This window comes from Danio rerio, chromosome 9 (genome assembly GCF_049306965.1).
Source record: "Danio rerio strain Tuebingen ecotype United States chromosome 9, GRCz12tu, whole genome shotgun sequence".
NCBI lineage: Eukaryota > Metazoa > Chordata > Actinopteri > Cypriniformes > Danionidae > Danio > Danio rerio.
Window position 1 is genome coordinate 23,750,511 of NC_133184.1, and position 20,269 is coordinate 23,770,779.

The following is a 20,269-nucleotide window of genomic DNA, read 5'->3' on the forward strand; positions in this document are numbered from 1 at the left end:
ATCTGTTGAAACATCGATCTGAAGGCAGTTTGGTTTGTAGCTGGACATTATTGGAATTCGCTGGAGGTGCGTCAGCTATAAAAATGCTCGTAGGACATGAATTTGGACAACAGCACAGTTTGTGAATCAATGGACTTTTGCGACTATGATACACTACCAGTCGCAGACGTAAGGCACTCTAATCATCTTTACCTATACATTTGCGTGATAGTTTGATTAATACAACTAAGAATGTAGTCCTAGGAGCAGCAATTGGAAGTTTAAGCCACAGTTATATTTTTAGTTAACAGTGAGCCTGTTTTTGAGTCCGAATTAGCCTGTTCAATCACAGAAAACAGGAAATGCCATTACTACTATCATTTTAATATGACATATTTAATAATGAAATTAAATAAATATAGCACAATATTTAAGTTAATGTTAAGCTATTTTGTGGCCCACCTGCAGGATTGCTGAGGCCCACTTATGGGCCACGGCCCACCAGTTGAGAATCCCTGATATAGAACATCATTTTTTATGGCATTGATATTATAGCTTTATGAAAACTAATTTTGTTGACCTGAACAAAAAATATTTCTAAAGTTAAAGTTAATAAATACATACTGAAGTTTGAGTTGCATTTTATTCTTTATACTTTCCCCTTATCAGTGATTCCTAAGTAATATCTAGTCCACACTGTGTTTGCAAATAGTTTTGGGAAGTTGTGATCTAAATAAAAAAAAGTTAAATCTAAAGTTCTATACCACTGCTAAACACCTACATGGTTGCAAAAAATGTCATGCAATGTCAAGCATATTGAAAATCTAGGGAACTCATTTAGACTTTTCTTATTAGTGGCATTATTAATAAGACAGTGACAGACAGTGTCATTAATTCAAGACAGTGATTGATTTTGTAGAGAAAATATTTTATTAATATAAACCCTAGTACCAGGAGTCCATGATGCGCCTCATGCTCATGAATCTCATGCCACCATAATTGCTGAAGTTTCTGTACTCTCCAGGCCCGAAGTACCACATCCTGCCTCTGTAGTTGGCATGCTCATACATGAGCCAGTTGCCATCCATCACATGGCAGGACTGGCAGTGAGACATGCGGTAACGGTCCTGGATGCTGTCACAGTCATCCATCATCTCGTACATCTGACCCATGAAGTTGTCCCTCTCGTAGATCCTCATTCTGTAGGATCCCCTGTGCTGTAGTGAAAACAAACAGTTATTTTTAGTTTTGGATAAGGTTTTTGACTATATGATTGTTGGACAACATGTTTCAGATTTAAATAATCCTCTCCAAATTACATCTCAATATTAATAGAGCTCACCATGGGGATCATACGGCAAGACCTGATCCAGCTGTTCATTCCAAACATAGACATGTAATCAGCATACTCTCCCCTCCTGAAGAAATACCCATTGCCCATGTAGTTGGTTTGGTCATACATCATCCAGCAGCCGCTCTCCACTCTGCAAGAGTGACAGCGGTTCATGTAGGAGGAGAAGTCACCACAGTCACTCATGCACTCATAAGAGCGACCCTGGAAATTTCTTTCCTCATAAAAGATGACCTGAAAAATAAATATGGATTTATATTGTTTTTTTAGTTCATTTTCTAATAAATTAATCTTTAAAAAGGTGATATTAAGATGAAATGAAGTTTACCTTGCTCATCATGGTTGCGCTGGCAGATCCTCAGTTGTTCCACAAAGGAGAAGCTGAAGCTGATCCTGCTTGTTGACTGACTGCTGTCATCTGTGCTTTTATACAAGACCAAGACTAAAGACTACAGGGCCTCTATTGTTAGTCAAATCCTGACTGTGCAAGTTGGTATAGAGACCATTTGTAAGCATAGGCATTGGGACAGTATAACGACCCACCAGTTATAGGTGTTAACCTGGTACTTGGTTACAAAGTCCTTAATTATACGACAAATCCTACTTAATTGCCTACCTAACTTTCCAATTCTAATGTCAACCTGTTTGATTATTCGATTGCACAATGCTGGGATTTTATTAAACAAATAACCCAGATAGCATGAAGTAACCGCCCACAACGATCTGGTTACTAAAGTTAGCTTCGTTCTCCAACAAGGGGAACGGAAATGCTATAAGTGGATTTAATCCACATATGGGGATTTCATTCAGAAAGCCAATCGTCTGAAAGAGTATATAAATGGGCCAATGAAATGGCAAATTAATTGGCAGCATCAGCTTGCGCACCTGATGCTTGTTGCAATCAATTTAGCATAAAAGCACAGGGAAAGCAAGAAGACACATCCTTTTTAAGCTGAAGAGACTGATACCTACAGCTAAGGAACAATCATTATGGGGATGCAATATGGCATTTTTGTTCCCCTAGGATTACTTTAGTAACCAGAGCGTTCTCCTTCGGATGGGGAACTCCAATGCTATAACTGGATTAAACCCACGTATGGGGAAATGTATGAAAAACGACATAATGACTGCACATTACCTTCGCCTCCGATGAGAGGACAGCCAGGCATAGCGTAAGCGCACCTGCATCATAGAGAGGTGCGGTCTTCCAATGTGATCCCTTGCCCTTACTTATCTCACTTCAAAGAAGATTTGTGAATTTAGATAATTTCTAGGAATTTAAATACAACAGTACGTAGGGAAAGTGTGCAGTCCCGAACAGGAGGACGCTACAGAGGCCACCTGCCACCCAAATGAGGAGATATGATGGCAGATTATATGGACTAGCCCTGAGAAGGGGGAGAAAAAAAGATGTTTAGCGTAAAGGGAAGACACGGGTCCGCCTGTAAGGGGGACTGCACTGTGGCTGAATAAGCAAACCAACAACGTAGTGGGCCAGAGAGTGACTCCTTTACTGAGTCAGTGCTGGTGGCCTTGGAGGAATCTGCAGGGCTCACCTAAGCGGGGAACTTTACTGACAGAGTGAATAAGCGCACGTATCTCCATGTTAGGGAGAATAGTGCAGCAAGTGTGTTTCAACACCTTAACCAAGTTGTTTCCTCAATCACCAAGGGTTACCTAATACCTTTGGGGAAACCAAGAGGGCATGAGAGGGGGGCGGGGTGGATTAATTTGTCTAGCGCCTCTGAGGAACCGGGTGATGAGGTTATGCCTTCCCATGGTGCTGCCAGCCACCGCGTCATGATGAGCGGAGATGGCAGCCACATAAACCTTGAGTATGGAGGGCGACAGCCTGCTCTCCAGCTTCTATTGGAGGAAAGAAAGCACAACGTTTATCTGGCAATTCCCGGGTCTTCTTTGCGAGAGATACACCATTCAGTGAATAGACTCCACTTCAGGGCGTAGGCGCGCCTCTTGGAGGGGGCTCTAGCCTGAGTGATGGTATTAAACACCGCAGTTGATAGGTTACCTAAGTCATCGATAGGATAGGTTACCTAAGGCATCTAAGGACCACACGTGGAGGTTCCAAAGATCAGGGCGAGGGAGCCAGATGGTGCCCTGTCCCTGAGAGAGTAGTTCCACTCTCAAAGGGATCTGCCAGGGGAGGGCAGTAGCGAGGAGGGAGAGCTCTGACATCCAGGTCTAGTTGAGCCAGAGTGGCGCAACTGGCAAGACCTGCTCCTTGCCGTCCCTGACCTTGCACAGCAAGGCTCGCTAGGGGAAACGCATATTTGCGCATACCCAGAGGCCAGCTGTGGGCCAGTGCATTTGAGCCGAGAGAGCCCTCGGTCAGGGGAAAAAAAAAACTGGCAATGAGCATTCTCGGGGGGAGCAAACAGATCTGGGCTTCCCCGAATCGTGCCCAAATCAGCTAAACAAGCTCGATGTGTAGTCTCCATTCTTCGGGACGTAAAGGCTGCTGTAAGAGCACATCAGCTTTACGATTGAGCTCGCCTGGAATTTGAATGGCACGCAGCAATTTTAGCTGTGTATGACTCCAGTGAAGCAGACGGTGGGTGAGCTAAGACATGCGGGAGTGCGAATGGGGACTCGATCGTGAAGCCAGTGCTGAAGTGGTCTCATAAGTAATAATGCGATTGGCGTGACAGCGGCTGCGGATGCCATATGCCTCAGGAGCCTCTAAGATAACTTCAGTGGGACCACTATTTTGCTGTTGAACTCTCTCAGAGAGCTCAGCATTAGCTGAGTGCGCTCTTCGGAGAGACGCGCTGTCATGGTGACCCAGTCCAGCTCTAGCCTGAGAAAAGAGATCCTCTGCACGGGGGCAAAATTGCTCTTTTCTCGGTTGACCTGAAGCCCCAACAGGTGGAGGTGCCAGAGCACTTTGTCTCTGTGCATAATCAATTGCTCCTGAGACTGGGGTAAAATTAGCCAGTAGTCAAGATAATTGAGTATGCGGATGCCTGGGAGCCGAAGGGGTGCTAAAGCACCCTCCGCGAGCTTGGTGAAGACCCGCGGATACATAGAGAGCCACAAAGGGAGGACTTTGTATTGCCAAGCTCGACCTTCGAATGCAAACCGCAGAAATTGACACTGGCATGGAAGAATGGAGACATGGAGGTACACGTCCTTCAGGTCTATCACTGCAAACCAATCCTGAGGACGAACACACCGGAGGATGTACTTCTGCGTGAGCATTCTGAATGGCAGCTTGTGCAGACAGCAGTTCAAAAAGTGCAGATCTAGAATTGGCCATGACCCACTGCTCTTTTTGGGCACGATTAAGTACGGGCTGTAAAACCCGCTCTCCATCTCGGCTGAAGGGGCTGGCTGGATTGCATACTTCACCAGGAGGACAGCAATCTTCTCTCGCAAGACAGGAGCGGACAGGGGGCTGACCCTGGTGAAATACACGCCCGTGAACCTGAGGAGCCGTTTAGCGAACTGAATCGCGCAGCCGAGTCTGATTGTGCGTATGAGCCACCGCGAAGGGCTGGCCCGCACTAACCAGGCAGGCAGAGCTCTCACTAATGGACTCATCACTACAATCGCTGAAGTACCAGCAGTGGGGTAGCGCGTAGTGGGTGTGCTGATCTGGGAAGCACGAAGGTCCAGCGGAAGAGCTGGAGGCGAGAGATTCACTCTCACCTCACACCGAAGCTCTGGAGGGGGGGCTAGAGGAGTGGGAGGAAGGAGACCGTCCTCCCAGCGCCTGTAAGCCACTGGCAAAATGAACAGAACCTGCAAGCTGGAAGGCATAGCATCCCAGACTGGCACTGTTCGGGCTTTTACATTTCTCCAGCGGGGAAAGAGCAAATTCGCTCTTTTCCGGATGAACTGTCTCAGGGAAACTTTGCGGTCCGTTTACCGGACTTAACGGCGCCCTGGGCAGGGGGGGCTGCCTGCTTCCGAGGTGCTCGATGTGCCCACTTCAGTGCGAGGCGCCCTTGGTGAGGAGCAGCAGATGTGGATGGCTCGATGGGCGGAGCGGGCTTATGGTCCCGCCCATAGATGACATTACCCATCACATCAGACTGCTCTCTCACCACCTTGAAGTCCTGGGTTAATTCACTGATGGTGTCACCGAACAGGCCAGCCTGGGATATGGGGGAGTCAAGAAAGACTTAGTGCATATCAGCCAAGTTTCTGGACCACTAATGTGGACATCGTCCTCCCAAACGCACACGCAGAGGACTTAGTGGTCCAAAGAGCATAGTCGGTTGCCGTGCGGAGCTCGTGTAGCAAGCTTGGGTCGTACCCACCCTTATGCAGCTGGGCCAACGCCTGCGCTTAGTAGCGCTGGTAGGTGGCCATAGCGTGCAAGGCGGAAGTAGCCTGGCCAGCAGCCTTGTAAGCTCTGGCTCCGAGGGAGGCAGATAACCTACAGGCTTTGGATGGGAGACGAGGCGGAACCCGGCAATAAGAGGCGCCATGCAGACAGGTGCCCTTCAGGACTGCGTGAGCCTACTGTGCACCTCTGGGAAGAAGGGGACAAGAGGCTTTGTAGGCTTGGCCCTCAGGTCCTCTACGTAGCACCCATCTAGTTGGTTCAGCTGCAGAGCTGGGGGATAACCCATCTCCAAACCCACGGCCAAAGCAGCCCAGGAAAGCACGGCTAACATGTCTGTTTCAGGATCGATTTTGACAGCACTCACCTGGCCGGAGGGGGCGAGCGGGTCTTCTTCGACCACCCTGAGGGAGAAAGGGACGCTGGAAAATAACTACTAGCATTACATCTGGGGAATCACACTGCCGCTGAATATGCTCCACAATTTCGCACTTTGGCTCTTCAAGCAGGGTGGACAGAGAAACCGCTTAGAGTGCTTTAACGTAAAGGGTTAAAAATGTAAATTCAAACAGAACTCACATGCCATGATGAGGAAAAAGTTTCAGACCTCTCCAGCTCAGTGTAATTTCCATTCACTTGGACAATCTCATTCGTCACAACCCCATCATATGCAAGTGAACCAGAACCCATGTAACTCAGACGCACTCAGTTATCCCCGGAATAGAGAGAAAGGAGACTTCGCAATAATCTCTCTCTATATTGCGGCCAATCCGATCATGTGAAAAGCAGTTGCCCAGCCAAACCCCCAAGTAAATCACTCCCGGTGAGTTCTGCTAACATACTTTCTGTCAATAACCAATGTTTGGTAATAACAACTACTATATAATTCTACCAGCAACATATTAGTGTTCCCGCTATGACTGACTCCGGAGCAGCCAGAAATTTTATGGATCATAACTTTGCTCGCATCAGTAACATTCCACTAACCTCTTGTTGTTCTCCACTCACAGTCAAGGCGCTAGATGGGCATCCTTTAGGCCAGTGGTTCTCAAACTGTGGTACGTGTACCACTAGTGGTACACGGAGGAATGAAATATGTCATGTACATGCTACACACATTTCAAAATTGATCAAAAATTATGTATATAATATGCCATATATGACATATAGCCTATATTTCTGAGGTAATCTGCCACATTTTTTAAACTGTGCAGAGTTGTAGCTGCTTTACTGGGTCTACTATGCTAAACTGTATTTCAATACTGCTCATTTTGGTGGTACTTGGAGAGACTATTTTTACTGAGGTGGTACTTGATGAAAAAAGTTTGAGAACCACTGCTTTAGGCAAAGGAAGAGTCCAGTACACTACATGCCCAATCATCCTACAGGCTGGGGCTATTCATTCTGAGACTTTGCACTTCTTCATAGTTAACTCTCCCAATCACCCTGTCATTTTAGGATTACCCTGGTTACAAAAACACGACCCCGTCATTTCCTGGAAGAACAGAGAAATCATTCAGTGGAATGAGGTATGCTTTCAAAAATGTCTTACACGTACATTACCACCACAACTCAATGCTGTCAACCTAACTTATCCGGAACTGTATTTAAGGATTCCCATTGTATACCGAGATCCATATGAAGCATTTAACGAGCAGAAGGCTACTTAGCTGCCACCTCACTGTGAATATGACTGTGCCATAGATTTATTATCCGGTAGTACTCCTCCTCGTGAATGTATCTTTCCCCTCTCTCAACCAGAATCTGAAGCCATGAAGACCTACATTAAGTAAGGGCTGTCCAAGGGCTTCAGTCGGCCATCCATATCCCCCACCTCAGCCGTTTTTTTCATGGACAAGAAGGATGTATCGACAATCGGACCCACAGCGCAATTACATCTAAATTCCGTTATCCTCTTCACCTGGTACCAGCAGCTCTGGACCAGTTAAGACAGCTCAATACTTTTCTAAACTTGATCTCCGAAGGGCTTATAATTTAATCAGAATCCGCCCCCGAGACGAACGGAAGATGGCGTTCTCCACCTGCACTGGGCATTATGAATATCTTGTTATGCCCTTTGGCCTAGCAAACAGTCCTTCCATATTTCAGTCATTTATTAATGATATCTTCCGGGACATGTTACACAAATGGGTCATAGTTTATTTAGACGATATTCTGATTTATTCGGACTCCCTCAATGAACATATCACCCATGTCAGAGCTGTGTTAAAATGCTTAATTGATCACAAACTGTATGCTAAGGTTGAAAAATGTGAATTTCACCAGACCTCCGTCTCCTTCCTGGGTTACGTCATCAGTCAGGAGGGTGTGGCCATGGACGAACAGAAGGTGAATGCAGTATTAAAATGGCCTAAACCAAATACTGTAAAGGAGCTGCAGCAATTTCTGGGGTTTGCCATCTTCTATCGCCAAATTATATAGAATTTCAGTACTATTGCAGCCCCCCTCACATCCTTGACCAAGAAATCATGTAAACAGTTCACATCCTTGACCAAGAAATCATGTAAATAGTTGAAGTGGAGCTATATTATCGCAACGTCAAGAGGTAAACAGCGTACTCCATCCCTGTGCTTACTTCTCTCGTAAACTCAACCCGGCAGAATGTAACTATGATGTGGGAAACCAAGAATTGCTAGCCATGAAAGCAGCATTGTAGGAGTGGAGAAATTGGCTGGAGGGAGTGAAGCACGAGTTCATTGTCATGATAGACACTAGAATACATCCACACAGCAAAGAGATTTAACCCCAGGCAGGCAAGATGGGCATTATTTTTTCTCACGCTTCCAGTTTTCGGTAACCTATTGCCCCGAATTCGAAGAACACTAAAGCAGATGCTCTATCACACCAATTTGAAGACACATCATCTGAACCCAGCAACAAACCTATTCTAAACAACACAATGATTCTAGCACCCGTCCAGTGGGTCATCTCCACCAAGATCACGCAGGCTCAAACACAGGAACAGACACCATCTGATTGCCCTCCTGATAAGATATTTGTTCCACGAAGCATCCGAGACAAGGTATTAAAATTAGTCCATTACAAACCCTTGTTCAGGTTACCTGGGCTTAACGGGCACGTTACAATTAGTCTAAAATCAATATTGGTCACCATCTTTGCAAGCAGACATCACCAGGTCACTTGCAATATGAATAAATCATCCCATCAATGACCAGCAGGATTACTACAGCCGTTAGCCATTTCACATCAACCATGGTCACATATCGCGGTGGATTTCATTACCAACCTCCTCCATCACAAGGTAACACAATCATACTAACGATCGTTGACAGATTCTCGAAGGCATGCAGATTAAATCCCCATCCTAAACTTTCATCTGCAATGGAAACAGCCAAAGTACTGTGCAACTATATGTTTCGGTTTTATGGCTTACCAGAAGACATGGTTTCTGACAGAGGACCACAATTCACATCAAGAAATCTAAATCAGGTAATTTTAGCATGCCAAATTCAAATTAATGCGTATAAAATATATTTTCCCAACAACAAAATTGTGGCTAGTGAAAATGGTGAGTGGCTAGTAACCTTGGAAATCTACTAGCCACAATGGCTGAGATCAAAAAAGTTAATGTCCGCATCATATTTTGTGACTTGTATGCATGTTGAACATGTTTTCATTGGTTTGTAATGTCTTCATGTTTTCCTGCTTTGTTTAGGGGGTTAGATGCAGTGGTGTGACCTAACAAATTACAAATTTTCAAATTACTGTAATTGATTAGGTTTTCTCAGGAATTGTACCTTACCAAGTACTTTTAAAAATGTGTACTTTTACATTCAATTGAATACATTTTAAGCAATGTATCTGTATTTTTACTCCACTAATTTCCTTCAACCTGCTGTCACTACTTTTTTTTTTTAATTATCTAGTGATTGGCTAAAGGAGTATAATCTGTCCTGTGTTTCCCGTCCAATCAAATTATCCATAGAAAAATTGCATCATACAAAACAACCTTAAGACACAAAATTGTTTCACGCATTGACCAGGAGACTTTATAGACTGCATGTCTGGGATGAGAAGATGATGATGCCTACTGTACAAGGACTGAAATCACAAAATGGCCTTAAACAATCATTAAATGCAGAATATTTCATTTTCACACACACACTCAAATGTAAACACATTAACTCAAGTACTAGCAAAGGGGCTACCTTTTACTCATACTGTGGATAATATTTACAACAAATACCTTTATATATACCATTACCATTATAAATCTCTGAGAGAGTTGTCATGACTGAAATACAAAATTCTGTAATGAAAAAATTTGGGAAGCAGGCTGATCTAATCTGCTCCTACTACATTATCAACTAAATGGTGCAACTTTCACTTCAATACGGTTTTTTGACTTTTGCAGATGAGTGTGATTTTTATGCATTCCATATAAGAACTTGTTAGTAATACTACATCTCTGTCAGTAATACTTCATGCTTGATCAATGACACGAGATTGATCATTTATTCAGTTATATTGTTTATTGCAGTGTATTGTTTTATGGCAGGGGCAAAACTCATCACGTCATCACTCCACCAGCAGTTCAGTGGCAGTCACTGATTTCAGTCCCACCCAAATGAAGATTTTAAACCCGGAAGATAAAATAAGCAGGCAAAAGCTAAAAATAAACCAAATTTTCCATACAGTTTAAGCTGACAGGCATCTAGGATGGACCATCACACAGTGGAAAATTGTACTGTGGTCATATGAATCAGCATTTTTTGTAGAAATTGACACTGTGTGCTCAAACCAAACAAGAAAAGGATCACCCAGACTGTTACCACCAAAAAATACAAAAGCCAGTGTAAGAATTGAAATATTACAAATATTTTTGATGTCTTTGACAATTCAAAACATGAGCTGAAAACAGGGCCAATTGACTCCACAACCCAGCAGGGGGGAATGCGGGAAAAACCAGTTCCTGCTGCATTTGCATCTGAGTATGCTGAAACTCAGCTTCATCCCCCCCATCTCACGCATATGGTCATTTCAGTGTTTGAATGTTCTAGATTAACCAAACTGACTTTAACTATCATGTTTGATATCATTTGAAATGTCTCAGTGCGATTGGTACAATGGTCTCATTCTTTCACAAACAGACATAATCAAAACAATAAATATATAACTTCAGGCATCTTTTGAACCACTGTGAAGGGTGTGACTTTCCACAGGCAGCACCAAGTGTGAAAGCTCTTTTGTTATACACACACCCCCTTCCTTAAGGGAATTCTTGGATTATTTAAGGTAAGGTTTGAGAAAGGCTCAGCGCGATTCTGCCTAACCAGATCAGCCCATAACATGGAGCCTGCTCCTAGTTATGTATATTTTTGAAGTCAGGTATGCATCTTTCATCTTGGATTTATCTTTGATAATTTGATGTTTTGTATTGATCATTTATGAATTGACTGATTGAATTGGCATAATACATTTACCTGACTAATAAATTGTAATGTTTGACCATATTTTGCTCACTCTGTAATTATTGATTCAAGTAGATTACGCTGTATCCTTGTTTCCGCACGTCTTGCGTCAGGTCAGTAGACGGACTAAAATCCAATTTAGATGGAGCATTGGGCACACTAATTGTGTTTTAGGGATCCGGCTGACTCTTGATATTGATTCATGTGTACTTAGGTGGAAAGGGCGATAACTTCCGTCTAGGTCAACAAGGTGTTGCACGACTAACCTAGATTGGGTACCCGACCTTTGTTTGAAGGTAATATTATTCTAAATTAAGTTCATATGGGAAACTATGGGCTTGGTGAAAACCAAAGTTACTATAGAGTCCAGTAGTCGGGTACATTTATATAAATGCCCTAACCTCTAATTAGAAATGATGATTGTCTTAACTCAAAGGTGTACACCTAAGCGGGACTAACTAAAGTATTTTAGAACGAGCGCGCTGGTAGCAGCCATCTAAAGTATTAGTCAATTACCTCTGTTTAATATTCAAGACTGACCGGAGTGTGACCGTGAGGGACGCCTTCGGCCGAGGCGATTTCTCTGAGCGACATGAGCACCCGAATGAACGGATGTAATAGTTACTAGTGAAGACAAAAGGTTCAAACATTTATCTAAATTACATATCGATATAATCTTCTTAATGTTTTATGATTGGAGTCAGATAAAACGATGATAAATATATTAATATTCTAAACCACCTCATATTAAAATTGGAGTCAGACATGAGCTAAGTTTAATATAAATCAACATTGTGCACTGGAAAGACCGAACAGGCATTAAACCTTCATCCACCAGTGGACACCGGCATTGGGCCAACTGGGTGGACCTTACAGCCAGGGTCTGTCATGGTCAAGTACTTTTGGCAAACATAAATTGTATTTCTATGATGGCACCATTCATGCTGAAAAGCACATAGAGATTTTGGAGCACAAAAGGCTGCCATCAAGAAGACATCTTCTCCAGCAACGTCCATGCATATTTCAACAGGGCATTACAAAACCACATTCTGCACTCATTACAGAGTCCTGGCTGCAGAAGAATACATGTACTTGACTTGCTTGCCTGCAGTCCCGACCTGTCTCCAATAAAGTATGGGTCGCGCATTGTAAAGCGCAAAATGCAACAATAAAGACCACATGCTGTCTGACTCTGATTTGGGGTTGTAACCACAGTCATTCTACAAACCATACGATTGTTATTTGCTCCACATCTTAATTTTTTATAACCAAACCAGTTTTATCTGATGGAGTTAACTCCTCGCTTAATCACAATCTTCTCATCAGCCTCACTTCTGCCTCAGTTCCACACATGAGATGTAAATGAGTCATGCATGGAACTATGCCTTTAACTAAGCTTATTATTATCAGGAGGCAACAAATTTTCATTATGAGGTGATTTATTTTTTTTTTACCTGGAAATCACAAAAGCTATTGCTTATCCTTTCTATTGAATTTTCGCAGTTTAAAGAGTAGAAACTACAACCAGGAATGACTTATTGACCCCTTTAATAACACTTAGTGAGTTCTTTAATGGCATTAATGAATTTTAAGACATTGTTAAATGCTGTACAGAAACAATTTTATTCATATTAACCTTAATACCAGGAGTGCATGATACGCCTCATGCTCATGAATCTCATGCCACCATAATTGCTGAAGTTCCTGTACTCTCCAGGCCCGAAGTACCACATCCTGCCTCTGTAGTTGGCGTGCTCATACATGAGCCAGTGGCCGTCCATCACATGACAGGACTGGCAGTGAGACATGCGGTAACGGTCCATGATGCTGTCACAGTCATCCATCATCTCGTACATCTGACCCATGAAGTTGTCCCTCTCATAGATCCTCATCCTGTAGGATCCCCTGTGCTGAAGTTCAGAAAAAAAAAAAAAAAGTTTAGAAAGTGTCAGAAAGCGTATGTCAGTAAGAGACATTGTACATGCTCTTTTATAAATTTCCTGTTATCCTTTAGAGCTGAGGGCTGTCAAAATATTTCTAAGTGGCTAATTACTTAAGTTGTTTCAGAAATACCCTTTTCGCCTCCAAATTACATTAAAATATTTTTTGAGCTCACCATGGGGATCATACGGCAGGACCTGATCCAATTGTTCATTCCAAACATAGACATGTAATCAGCATACTCTCCCCTCCTGAAGAAATACCCATTTCCCATGTAGTTGGTTTGGTCATACATCATCCAGCAGCCACTCTCCACTCTGCAAGAGTGACAGCGATTCATGTAAGAGGAGAAGTCACCACAGTCGCCCATACACTCATAAGAGCGACCCTGGAAGTTCCTGTCCTCGTAGAAGATGACCTAAAAAATAAAAATTTTAGTTAGTGATTTTATTCTTTTTCTTTCTTTATTTCCTTTTGAATTAAAATTTGAACATATAAGCTGCACATGTTAACTTGCCTTGCTCATCATGATTGCACTGGATGTCCCTCAGTGGTTCCACAAAGGAGAAGCTGAAGCTGATTCTGCTTGTTGACTGACTGCTGTCACCTTTGCTTTTATAAAGGACCAAGACTAAAAACTACAGGGCCTCTATTGTTAGTCAGATCCTGACTGTGCAAATTAACATAAAGGCTGTTTGGAAGCAAAGTTTCTAGTACTTTGAAGTTTCTTCAAAGGAGGAGAAAAATGTGAATGAAAAGTATTAATTAAATAATTAACTTTCACCCCTTACTTAAACAGAAAAGTATTTTATACATAGACGATTAACAATTACAACTAATACATTTTTTTTTTTGTCAAGTGATTCAACTAATAATTCACTTATTTTACAATGGCTGACACTCAGTTTAAATAAATCAGTATTTTTAATTGAATGAGGTCACAGAGAACAGAGTAGGTTATTAGTTTAGAAAGAATTGATTTTTAAAATAATTCAGCAATTTGTTTAAGATCTTTTGAAAAATAAGTTGAGTTTAAAAGTACATTTTGAGAAAATGAATGTTTGGAATCATGTAGGGATATGACGACAACTGCATCACCACAGTAATGAAATGCTAAACAGTGTTCATGTCATCACTTTTTTGTTTGTTTTGCTGCTTAAAATTACAGGAGAGCTTATTGTTATATGAACTACAGGATAAACACTATTCATTGTTTATCATAATTTTTAAGATTGTACATTTGTCTATAGGCTAAAAAAAATTAGCAATAAGGAAAAGAAGGAAGAGTTTTAAGTTCCATTTCCAGACCCATAGTCATTACACTTTAAGGCAAGTTTATTTCTATAGCACATTTCATACAAAATGGTAATTCAAAATGCTTTCATAAAGATGAATAAAAGAGACAAGTATATGAGAATAAAAAAAGAATAAAATGATTAAAAACTAATTTAAATGTGTTAAAACAGGTTTTAAAAGAATGTAAACAAAAAGAAAGACATAATAGTGCACTTTGTCAGAAGTAGCACAGTGCTCATTTAGTAAAGGCACAACCTGTTATATTGACAACTCTCTGGATTATCTACATGCTATCGTCAGTCCTTGGTTGATCTCTGCCTGCTGACCATTCTCCTAAGAAAGCTGCATAGAACACCATCTGTTGCCATGCCATCATCATTACAGTTATATCCAAACCCACTTCTTATTTCTTTGCCTGATTTGGTGATCCCGACAGGTGGACAAATCTAAACAAAAAATATTAAAACAAATATAAATTTGCATACATTAAACATATAATATCCTTTCATTTTATTTCATAAATAAAGATATTTGTGCATTGCTGTACATCTCTATGTGATTTAAACAATGTGTACATGTGTATTCGACCACTTGAATTCCTGTGGGAAGTCCTTTGAAAGTTGAAGCTAGGGGTACTCAAACTATGGGGAATGAGGACCTATGCAAAAAGAAGGAAAAGATAGCGGATGACTCAACACTAGAAGAAAGAAAGATAGCCAGAGAACTTGATGCTGAAAGAAGAAAATTAGCGGAGGAACTCAACACTGTAATACTAGAGGGGAGGGGGGTGAAGAAGTATGAGAAAACGTAGAGATGGAAAATATTTTTGGGAGTAAAAAGGTAGCAGAGGCACTCATCGCTGTAATAAAGTAAAAGAAGGGAAAAGAAAAAAGTGCCGGAAGGGAGATAGAAAGAGGGGCTGAGAATCTCAACGCCAGAAAGAAGAAAAGTGGAAAGGTTTTTTTCTCTCTCTCTAGTGGCCTGGCTGGGAGGGGGTAATGATTGACTCCTGCGAGACTCGAAGCTCGGGGTAACTCCTGCAGGAGTTCGAGCTATGGGGTGTTACTCTTGTGGGACTCTGGGAAAGGTAAGGGGCGGTGAGGGCTCTTGCTAGCGAGTGGCTGCTAAGAGCTGAAAGGCGGATGAATTATTTTAAATGTTTTGGAACCAAAAATGTGTTACTGGATGCTTAGCATCGTCAGTGAAAAGAGGAGTGAGGGGGTTGGGCTCTCCTAAAGTGTAGAAATGCTAGGAGGGTCTTGAAAGGGTATGTGGGGGAGGGGATGTAAATGTAATGCCCTTTCCATATTCGATCTGTTTTGCTTTGCTTAAAGAAAGATAAAAAAAGAGTTTCTTTATCCTGCAAAGTTAGGTTAGATATGGTGGGGTGGATTGTGAGATTGAAATTTGATGTTAGTTTAGAACATCTCAAATCCTAGCGTGCTAGCGTGAGCATAGCATGGAGGGTGAGGGACATGTGAGTGGAAATGTATCCTTTGCATAGAATGTGGATGCATTTAGAATAGATAGGAAGTGTAATAGGTTGGATGAGGGTCATCTTCTTGAGCCGGCTGCTGATCTCTGAAATGAAAAACAAGATAGAATCAGGAATGAAATTTTTTATAACGTGGTACATGTACAGCAGACATTAATTATTTAGCTGATATTTATGCAAGGCCTCTTATAAGGGCGTGGGCAACTGTGAATAGAAGTGCCTTTTGTTAATGCATGATACAATAGCTTCATTGTCACAATGTGCAAGGATGGTAGAGTTTAGCATTCATCTCCGCACAGGATGTCGGATGGATAAAGAGCTGAGGATATGGGGCGTGGCTTGGCTGGTGGTCCTGGAAGTACCTCTTAAAGACTGAGTAGGGAAGTGATAGTGAACTGGAGTTTTAACCCCTTAGTAATATAGAAATTTGTTTAAAATGCAAATGTATCTAACACAGAGTCAGTAGATGAAACATTACTTTATTTGTCAAATGTCCTCCTCTTATTCATAGCAGTCAAGTGTGGAGTTGTTTCCTTGCTGTTTTTACATTTAACTTGTTATTGTGAACTTGCATATGACACTTTGTGTATGGACATATGAGTCACTATGGCATATTACGATTTTACTTCTATGCATGATGTGTTGAATGTTTTTCACTGGTTGGGTAATAAACTTTTCAGAAGTTAAATGGCTAATGTGATGTTGCAGAGTATGTTATTTTTCATTTATTTTTTTATCATTTATTTATTAATTTATATTATTATTATTTTACTTAATTTTTTTAAATTTTACACAAACACACACACACACACACACACACACACATATATATATATATACAGTATATATAAATAAATAAATCCATCAACTCCCAACATCAACTCTGAACTTAAAAATATCACCACTTAGTAGAAACTGTGTGAATGGAAAGTTTGTTATGGGCTTTACATTAATCCATGATTAAATAGCATTCCATTTAGAATCTTAACGTGATTAAAATCACAAGTATATCTGTCCCAATTCATTCACAAGGTCTTTTGTTAATTCATAAATTGTTGAAAGGGGCAGGATCATCTCGAGTTTGGGAGCTTATTGGATGGTGACACTTCTCCTTTTAGCTATTGGCTTGATGGAGTGTCAATCTAGAATTGGCGGCCATTTTGTTGACCAAATTACTAGTGTTTAAGTGTAAAAGACGCTACTGAATTTCATCGACTAGTTTGGGTGATAACAGCACATTCCATGGATGTTATCAACGTATAAATATATTGTGAATTAATGTTTATGAGTTATATCGCCTGGATCCTTGCAGTTGAATTTAGAATGTTGTGGATCTGTGGATGGGCAGGCAGGAGGCTTGAAAGGTGAGTTCTTTGGTAGAAATTTTTCTAGTCACGCAAGTCTTGTCTTTCAAAAGGTTTATAAATAAAGATCCAAGCCATTGCTTTACTGCAACTTTTTCAACACTAAGATATTATGACAATAAACTCTGGCCATTTCAAACTCTGGTCATATTTTCAAAATTGCAAAGAGGCAATCAAGCTCATTTTCATTTCTTTAAAACCACGAGTAAATTTGATAATGAGTCTGAACAAACTAGATCGCGAGAAGCTGAAACCGCCTCCCTGCATCAGGATAGTGTTTGACAGGAGCAACACGAGTCAAGTCAGCCAAAGAACATGACAGAGGAGTTAACTGTGGGCTCTTCTTGAAAATTACACAGAGTAAGTTGTTTAATTACTATTTTTCACTTGGAAGTACACAAAAATGGCATTTAGAGATTTAGGGCCCTATCATACACCCGATGCAATGCGGCGCAAGGCACGGCACAAATGTTGTTTGCTAGTTTCAGCTTGACGCAAGAGTCGTTTTAACGCTTTGCACTACGCTGTTTAAATAGCAAATGCATTTGCGCTCATATGTGCGCCCGTAGGCGTTCTGGTCTAAACAAGAAGACGTGTTAAGGTGCATTGCTGGCACGTTGCTATTTTGAGACAACTACAATAGACCACACCATAGATCGACTGAAAGTTGGTCTAAAGTCCAGCGCAGGTTATATCTGATTATTTAAAGAATGCGTTAGTGATAGGTAGGTCCAATGCACATAGACATGTTGCTTATTTCACACACATGATATGCAGCACGAGTTATGTTTAAATATGAAAAAAAGAATGAATATGTAATAATAAAAGATTATTAGCCTATTGTGTACATAAATATAATATGCCTACATGACATAATGGATAACGATTGCATGCATCAAATTAGCTCACCTTTCTGCAGTAAAGATGCATGAAATTGGCTAATGATTTGTGTTTCCTGGTGTTGTGGGTGCAATAGATTGTACTCAGGTAAAACTACATGCCCCGTCTGAGAACGCTCTGATTTATGTTAATCACAAAGGAACCTATTCCATCAACATCCAGGTAATTTGCGATGCAATGTGTGCAGTTAAACATATATTTGCAAATTATCCTGGATCAAGCCATGACTCCTTTATTCTAGCCAACTCTGTCATTCCTGCAGTCTTCCAGGGTGACCCACCCCTGGACGGGTGGCTGTTAGAGGACAATGGCCATCCAATAAAGACATGGCTGATTACCCTGTATATCATGCCTACAACAGTGAGTGAGTTGTTTTTTTCAATCGCAAACACACAAAAGCACAAGCTGTCATTAAACATACATTTGGCATGGTAAAAATGTGCTTCAGGTGTTTAGACAAGTCAGGGGGAACACTGCAGTACAGTCCTCAAAAGGCCGAAGCATTCTTTGTGGCATGTTGTGTTTTGCATAACATTGCCATACGTCATGGATGTCTCTTGGACATAAATGAGGATAGATTACAGGATTTTAGAAGGCGTGAAGCTGAACTGCATGTGCCGATGCCAATTAATCCAAATACTCAAGCAGCAGCACGGGCGAAGAGAGATCAGCTGGCAAAAGAGCTGCCTCACATGTAGCCTTGCAAGTAAGCTGAATTGTTTTACTTTCAAACTGTGTAAACATTGCATTTGACTTTTAACCTCTGGATATGATGGCAACCATTTTGTTTAAATATCTTTTTTAAGACACACAGCGCTGTCCTAGGTGCTGAAATGCTTTTGCTCTTGAAATGTACAAATGTTAAGAGCTTCTTTCCTGCTGTCCACACAGAAATGGTGGAGATAATTTAGGACTAATGATGGGTTAAGACATGTACTTAATCAAAAAATAACTCCAGGGGTAGTTCACCCTAACGTTACATTTACTTACCATTTAATGAGTAACACAGAATTTAAATATGTACACTGAACTGCAAATAATCTTTACTTCAAACTCTATAATGCCTGCACATATATTTAAGCCTTTTCCCTCTGCGCTTTAATTATTATCACTATAAATGATCACAATCTCCCATATGATCTGATGATAGTACTTTTGTTTGATAGTAATGTATAGTGTCTGTATGGTATCTGTAAATGTTTAGTGTGTGAAATTGTTGGACAACCACTACACACACATTAAACAGGAAAATAAACATGTCTATAGCTTACTAAAAGCCTTTATGTCTGTTCATATATTTTATATAAATGCAGAGCAGCAAGACCCATGGGATTTCATCAGCCACTCACCATCAGAGTCCTCAGTGGAAGCTGAGAAGAGCAGAAGAGGAAGCCAAGCAAGAGATGCCAGAAAAAAAGGGGGAAGGAAATAATGTGTTATTTTGCTGTTTGAGTATAGGCAGGCGCAGTGGGTAGCACAATCGCCTCACAGCAAGAAGGTCGCTGGTTCGAGCCTCGGCTGGGTCAGTTGGCATTTCTGTGTGGAGTTTGCATGTTCTCCCAATGTTAGCGTGGGTTTCCTCCGGGTGCTCCCACAAGTCCAAAAATATGTGGTGACATTGGGTAAGCTAAAATTGTCCGTAGTGTATGTGTGTGAATGAGTGTGTATGGATGTTTCCCAGTGATGGGTTGCAGCTGGGTGGCAACACAGTGGCACAGTAGGTAGTGTATTTCCTCACATCAAGAAGGTTGCTGGTTCGAGCCTCGGCTGGGTCAGTTGGCGTTTCTGCGTGGAGTTCTCCCTGCGTTTGCGTGGGTTTACTCCGGGTGCTCCAGTTTCCCTCACAGTCCCAAAGACATGTGGTACAGGTGAATTGGGTAGACTAAATTGTCCGTAGTGAATGCGTGTGAATGGGTGTGTATGGATGTTTCCCATAGATGGGTTGCAGCTGGAAGGGCATCCACTGCGTAAAACATATGCTGGATAAGATGGTGGTTCATTCCACTGTGGCGACCCCAGATTAACAAAAGGACAAAGCCGAAGAGAAAATGAATAAGTATAGGCAATGATAGACAAGACAATGTTTGATTAATATGAAGTGTTTTAAAATGCTTATTTATTAAAATAAAGGTTACAAAGTAAAGAAGAAATATATTGTGTGTTTGTATATTTATTTTACTG

At 41.4% G+C, this 20,269-nt stretch overlaps 2 protein-coding genes across 2 annotated transcripts; both read right to left on the bottom strand.

Annotated features, from left to right (window-relative positions):
• Positions 1-886: 886 nt before the first annotated feature.
• Positions 887-1,732, bottom strand: crygm2d8 (crystallin, gamma M2d8). The gene is made up of 3 exons (NM_001002581.1): positions 1,659-1,732; positions 1,322-1,564; positions 887-1,196 (listed from the first exon to the last, which is right to left on the bottom strand). The coding sequence occupies exons 1-3, from the start codon at positions 1,668-1,670 to the stop codon at positions 924-926; spliced, it is 528 nt and encodes a 175-aa protein (NP_001002581.2). The 5' UTR covers positions 1,671-1,732; the 3' UTR covers positions 887-923.
• A 10,964-nt stretch (positions 1,733-12,696) lies between these two features.
• Positions 12,697-13,621, bottom strand: crygm2d14 (crystallin, gamma M2d14). The gene is made up of 3 exons (NM_001102394.1): positions 13,551-13,621; positions 13,209-13,451; positions 12,697-13,002 (listed from the first exon to the last, which is right to left on the bottom strand). Exons 1-3 carry the CDS (start codon positions 13,560-13,562, stop codon positions 12,730-12,732), a joined length of 528 nt encoding a protein of 175 aa, NP_001095864.1. The 5' UTR covers positions 13,563-13,621; the 3' UTR covers positions 12,697-12,729.
• Positions 13,622-20,269: the final 6,648 nt, after the last annotated feature.

What these genes read in the sequence shown, in the direction of transcription:
- crygm2d8 (NM_001002581.1), bottom strand. An exon ending in CTTGCCGTATGATCCCCATG is followed by an intron (nt 1,197 to 1,321) that starts GTGAGCTCTATT and finishes TTTTCACTACAG; the next exon opens with CACAGGGGATCCTACAGAAT.
- crygm2d14 (NM_001102394.1), bottom strand. An exon ending in CCTGCCGTATGATCCCCATG is followed by an intron (nt 13,003 to 13,208) that starts GTGAGCTCAAAA and finishes TCTGAACTTCAG; the next exon opens with CACAGGGGATCCTACAGGAT.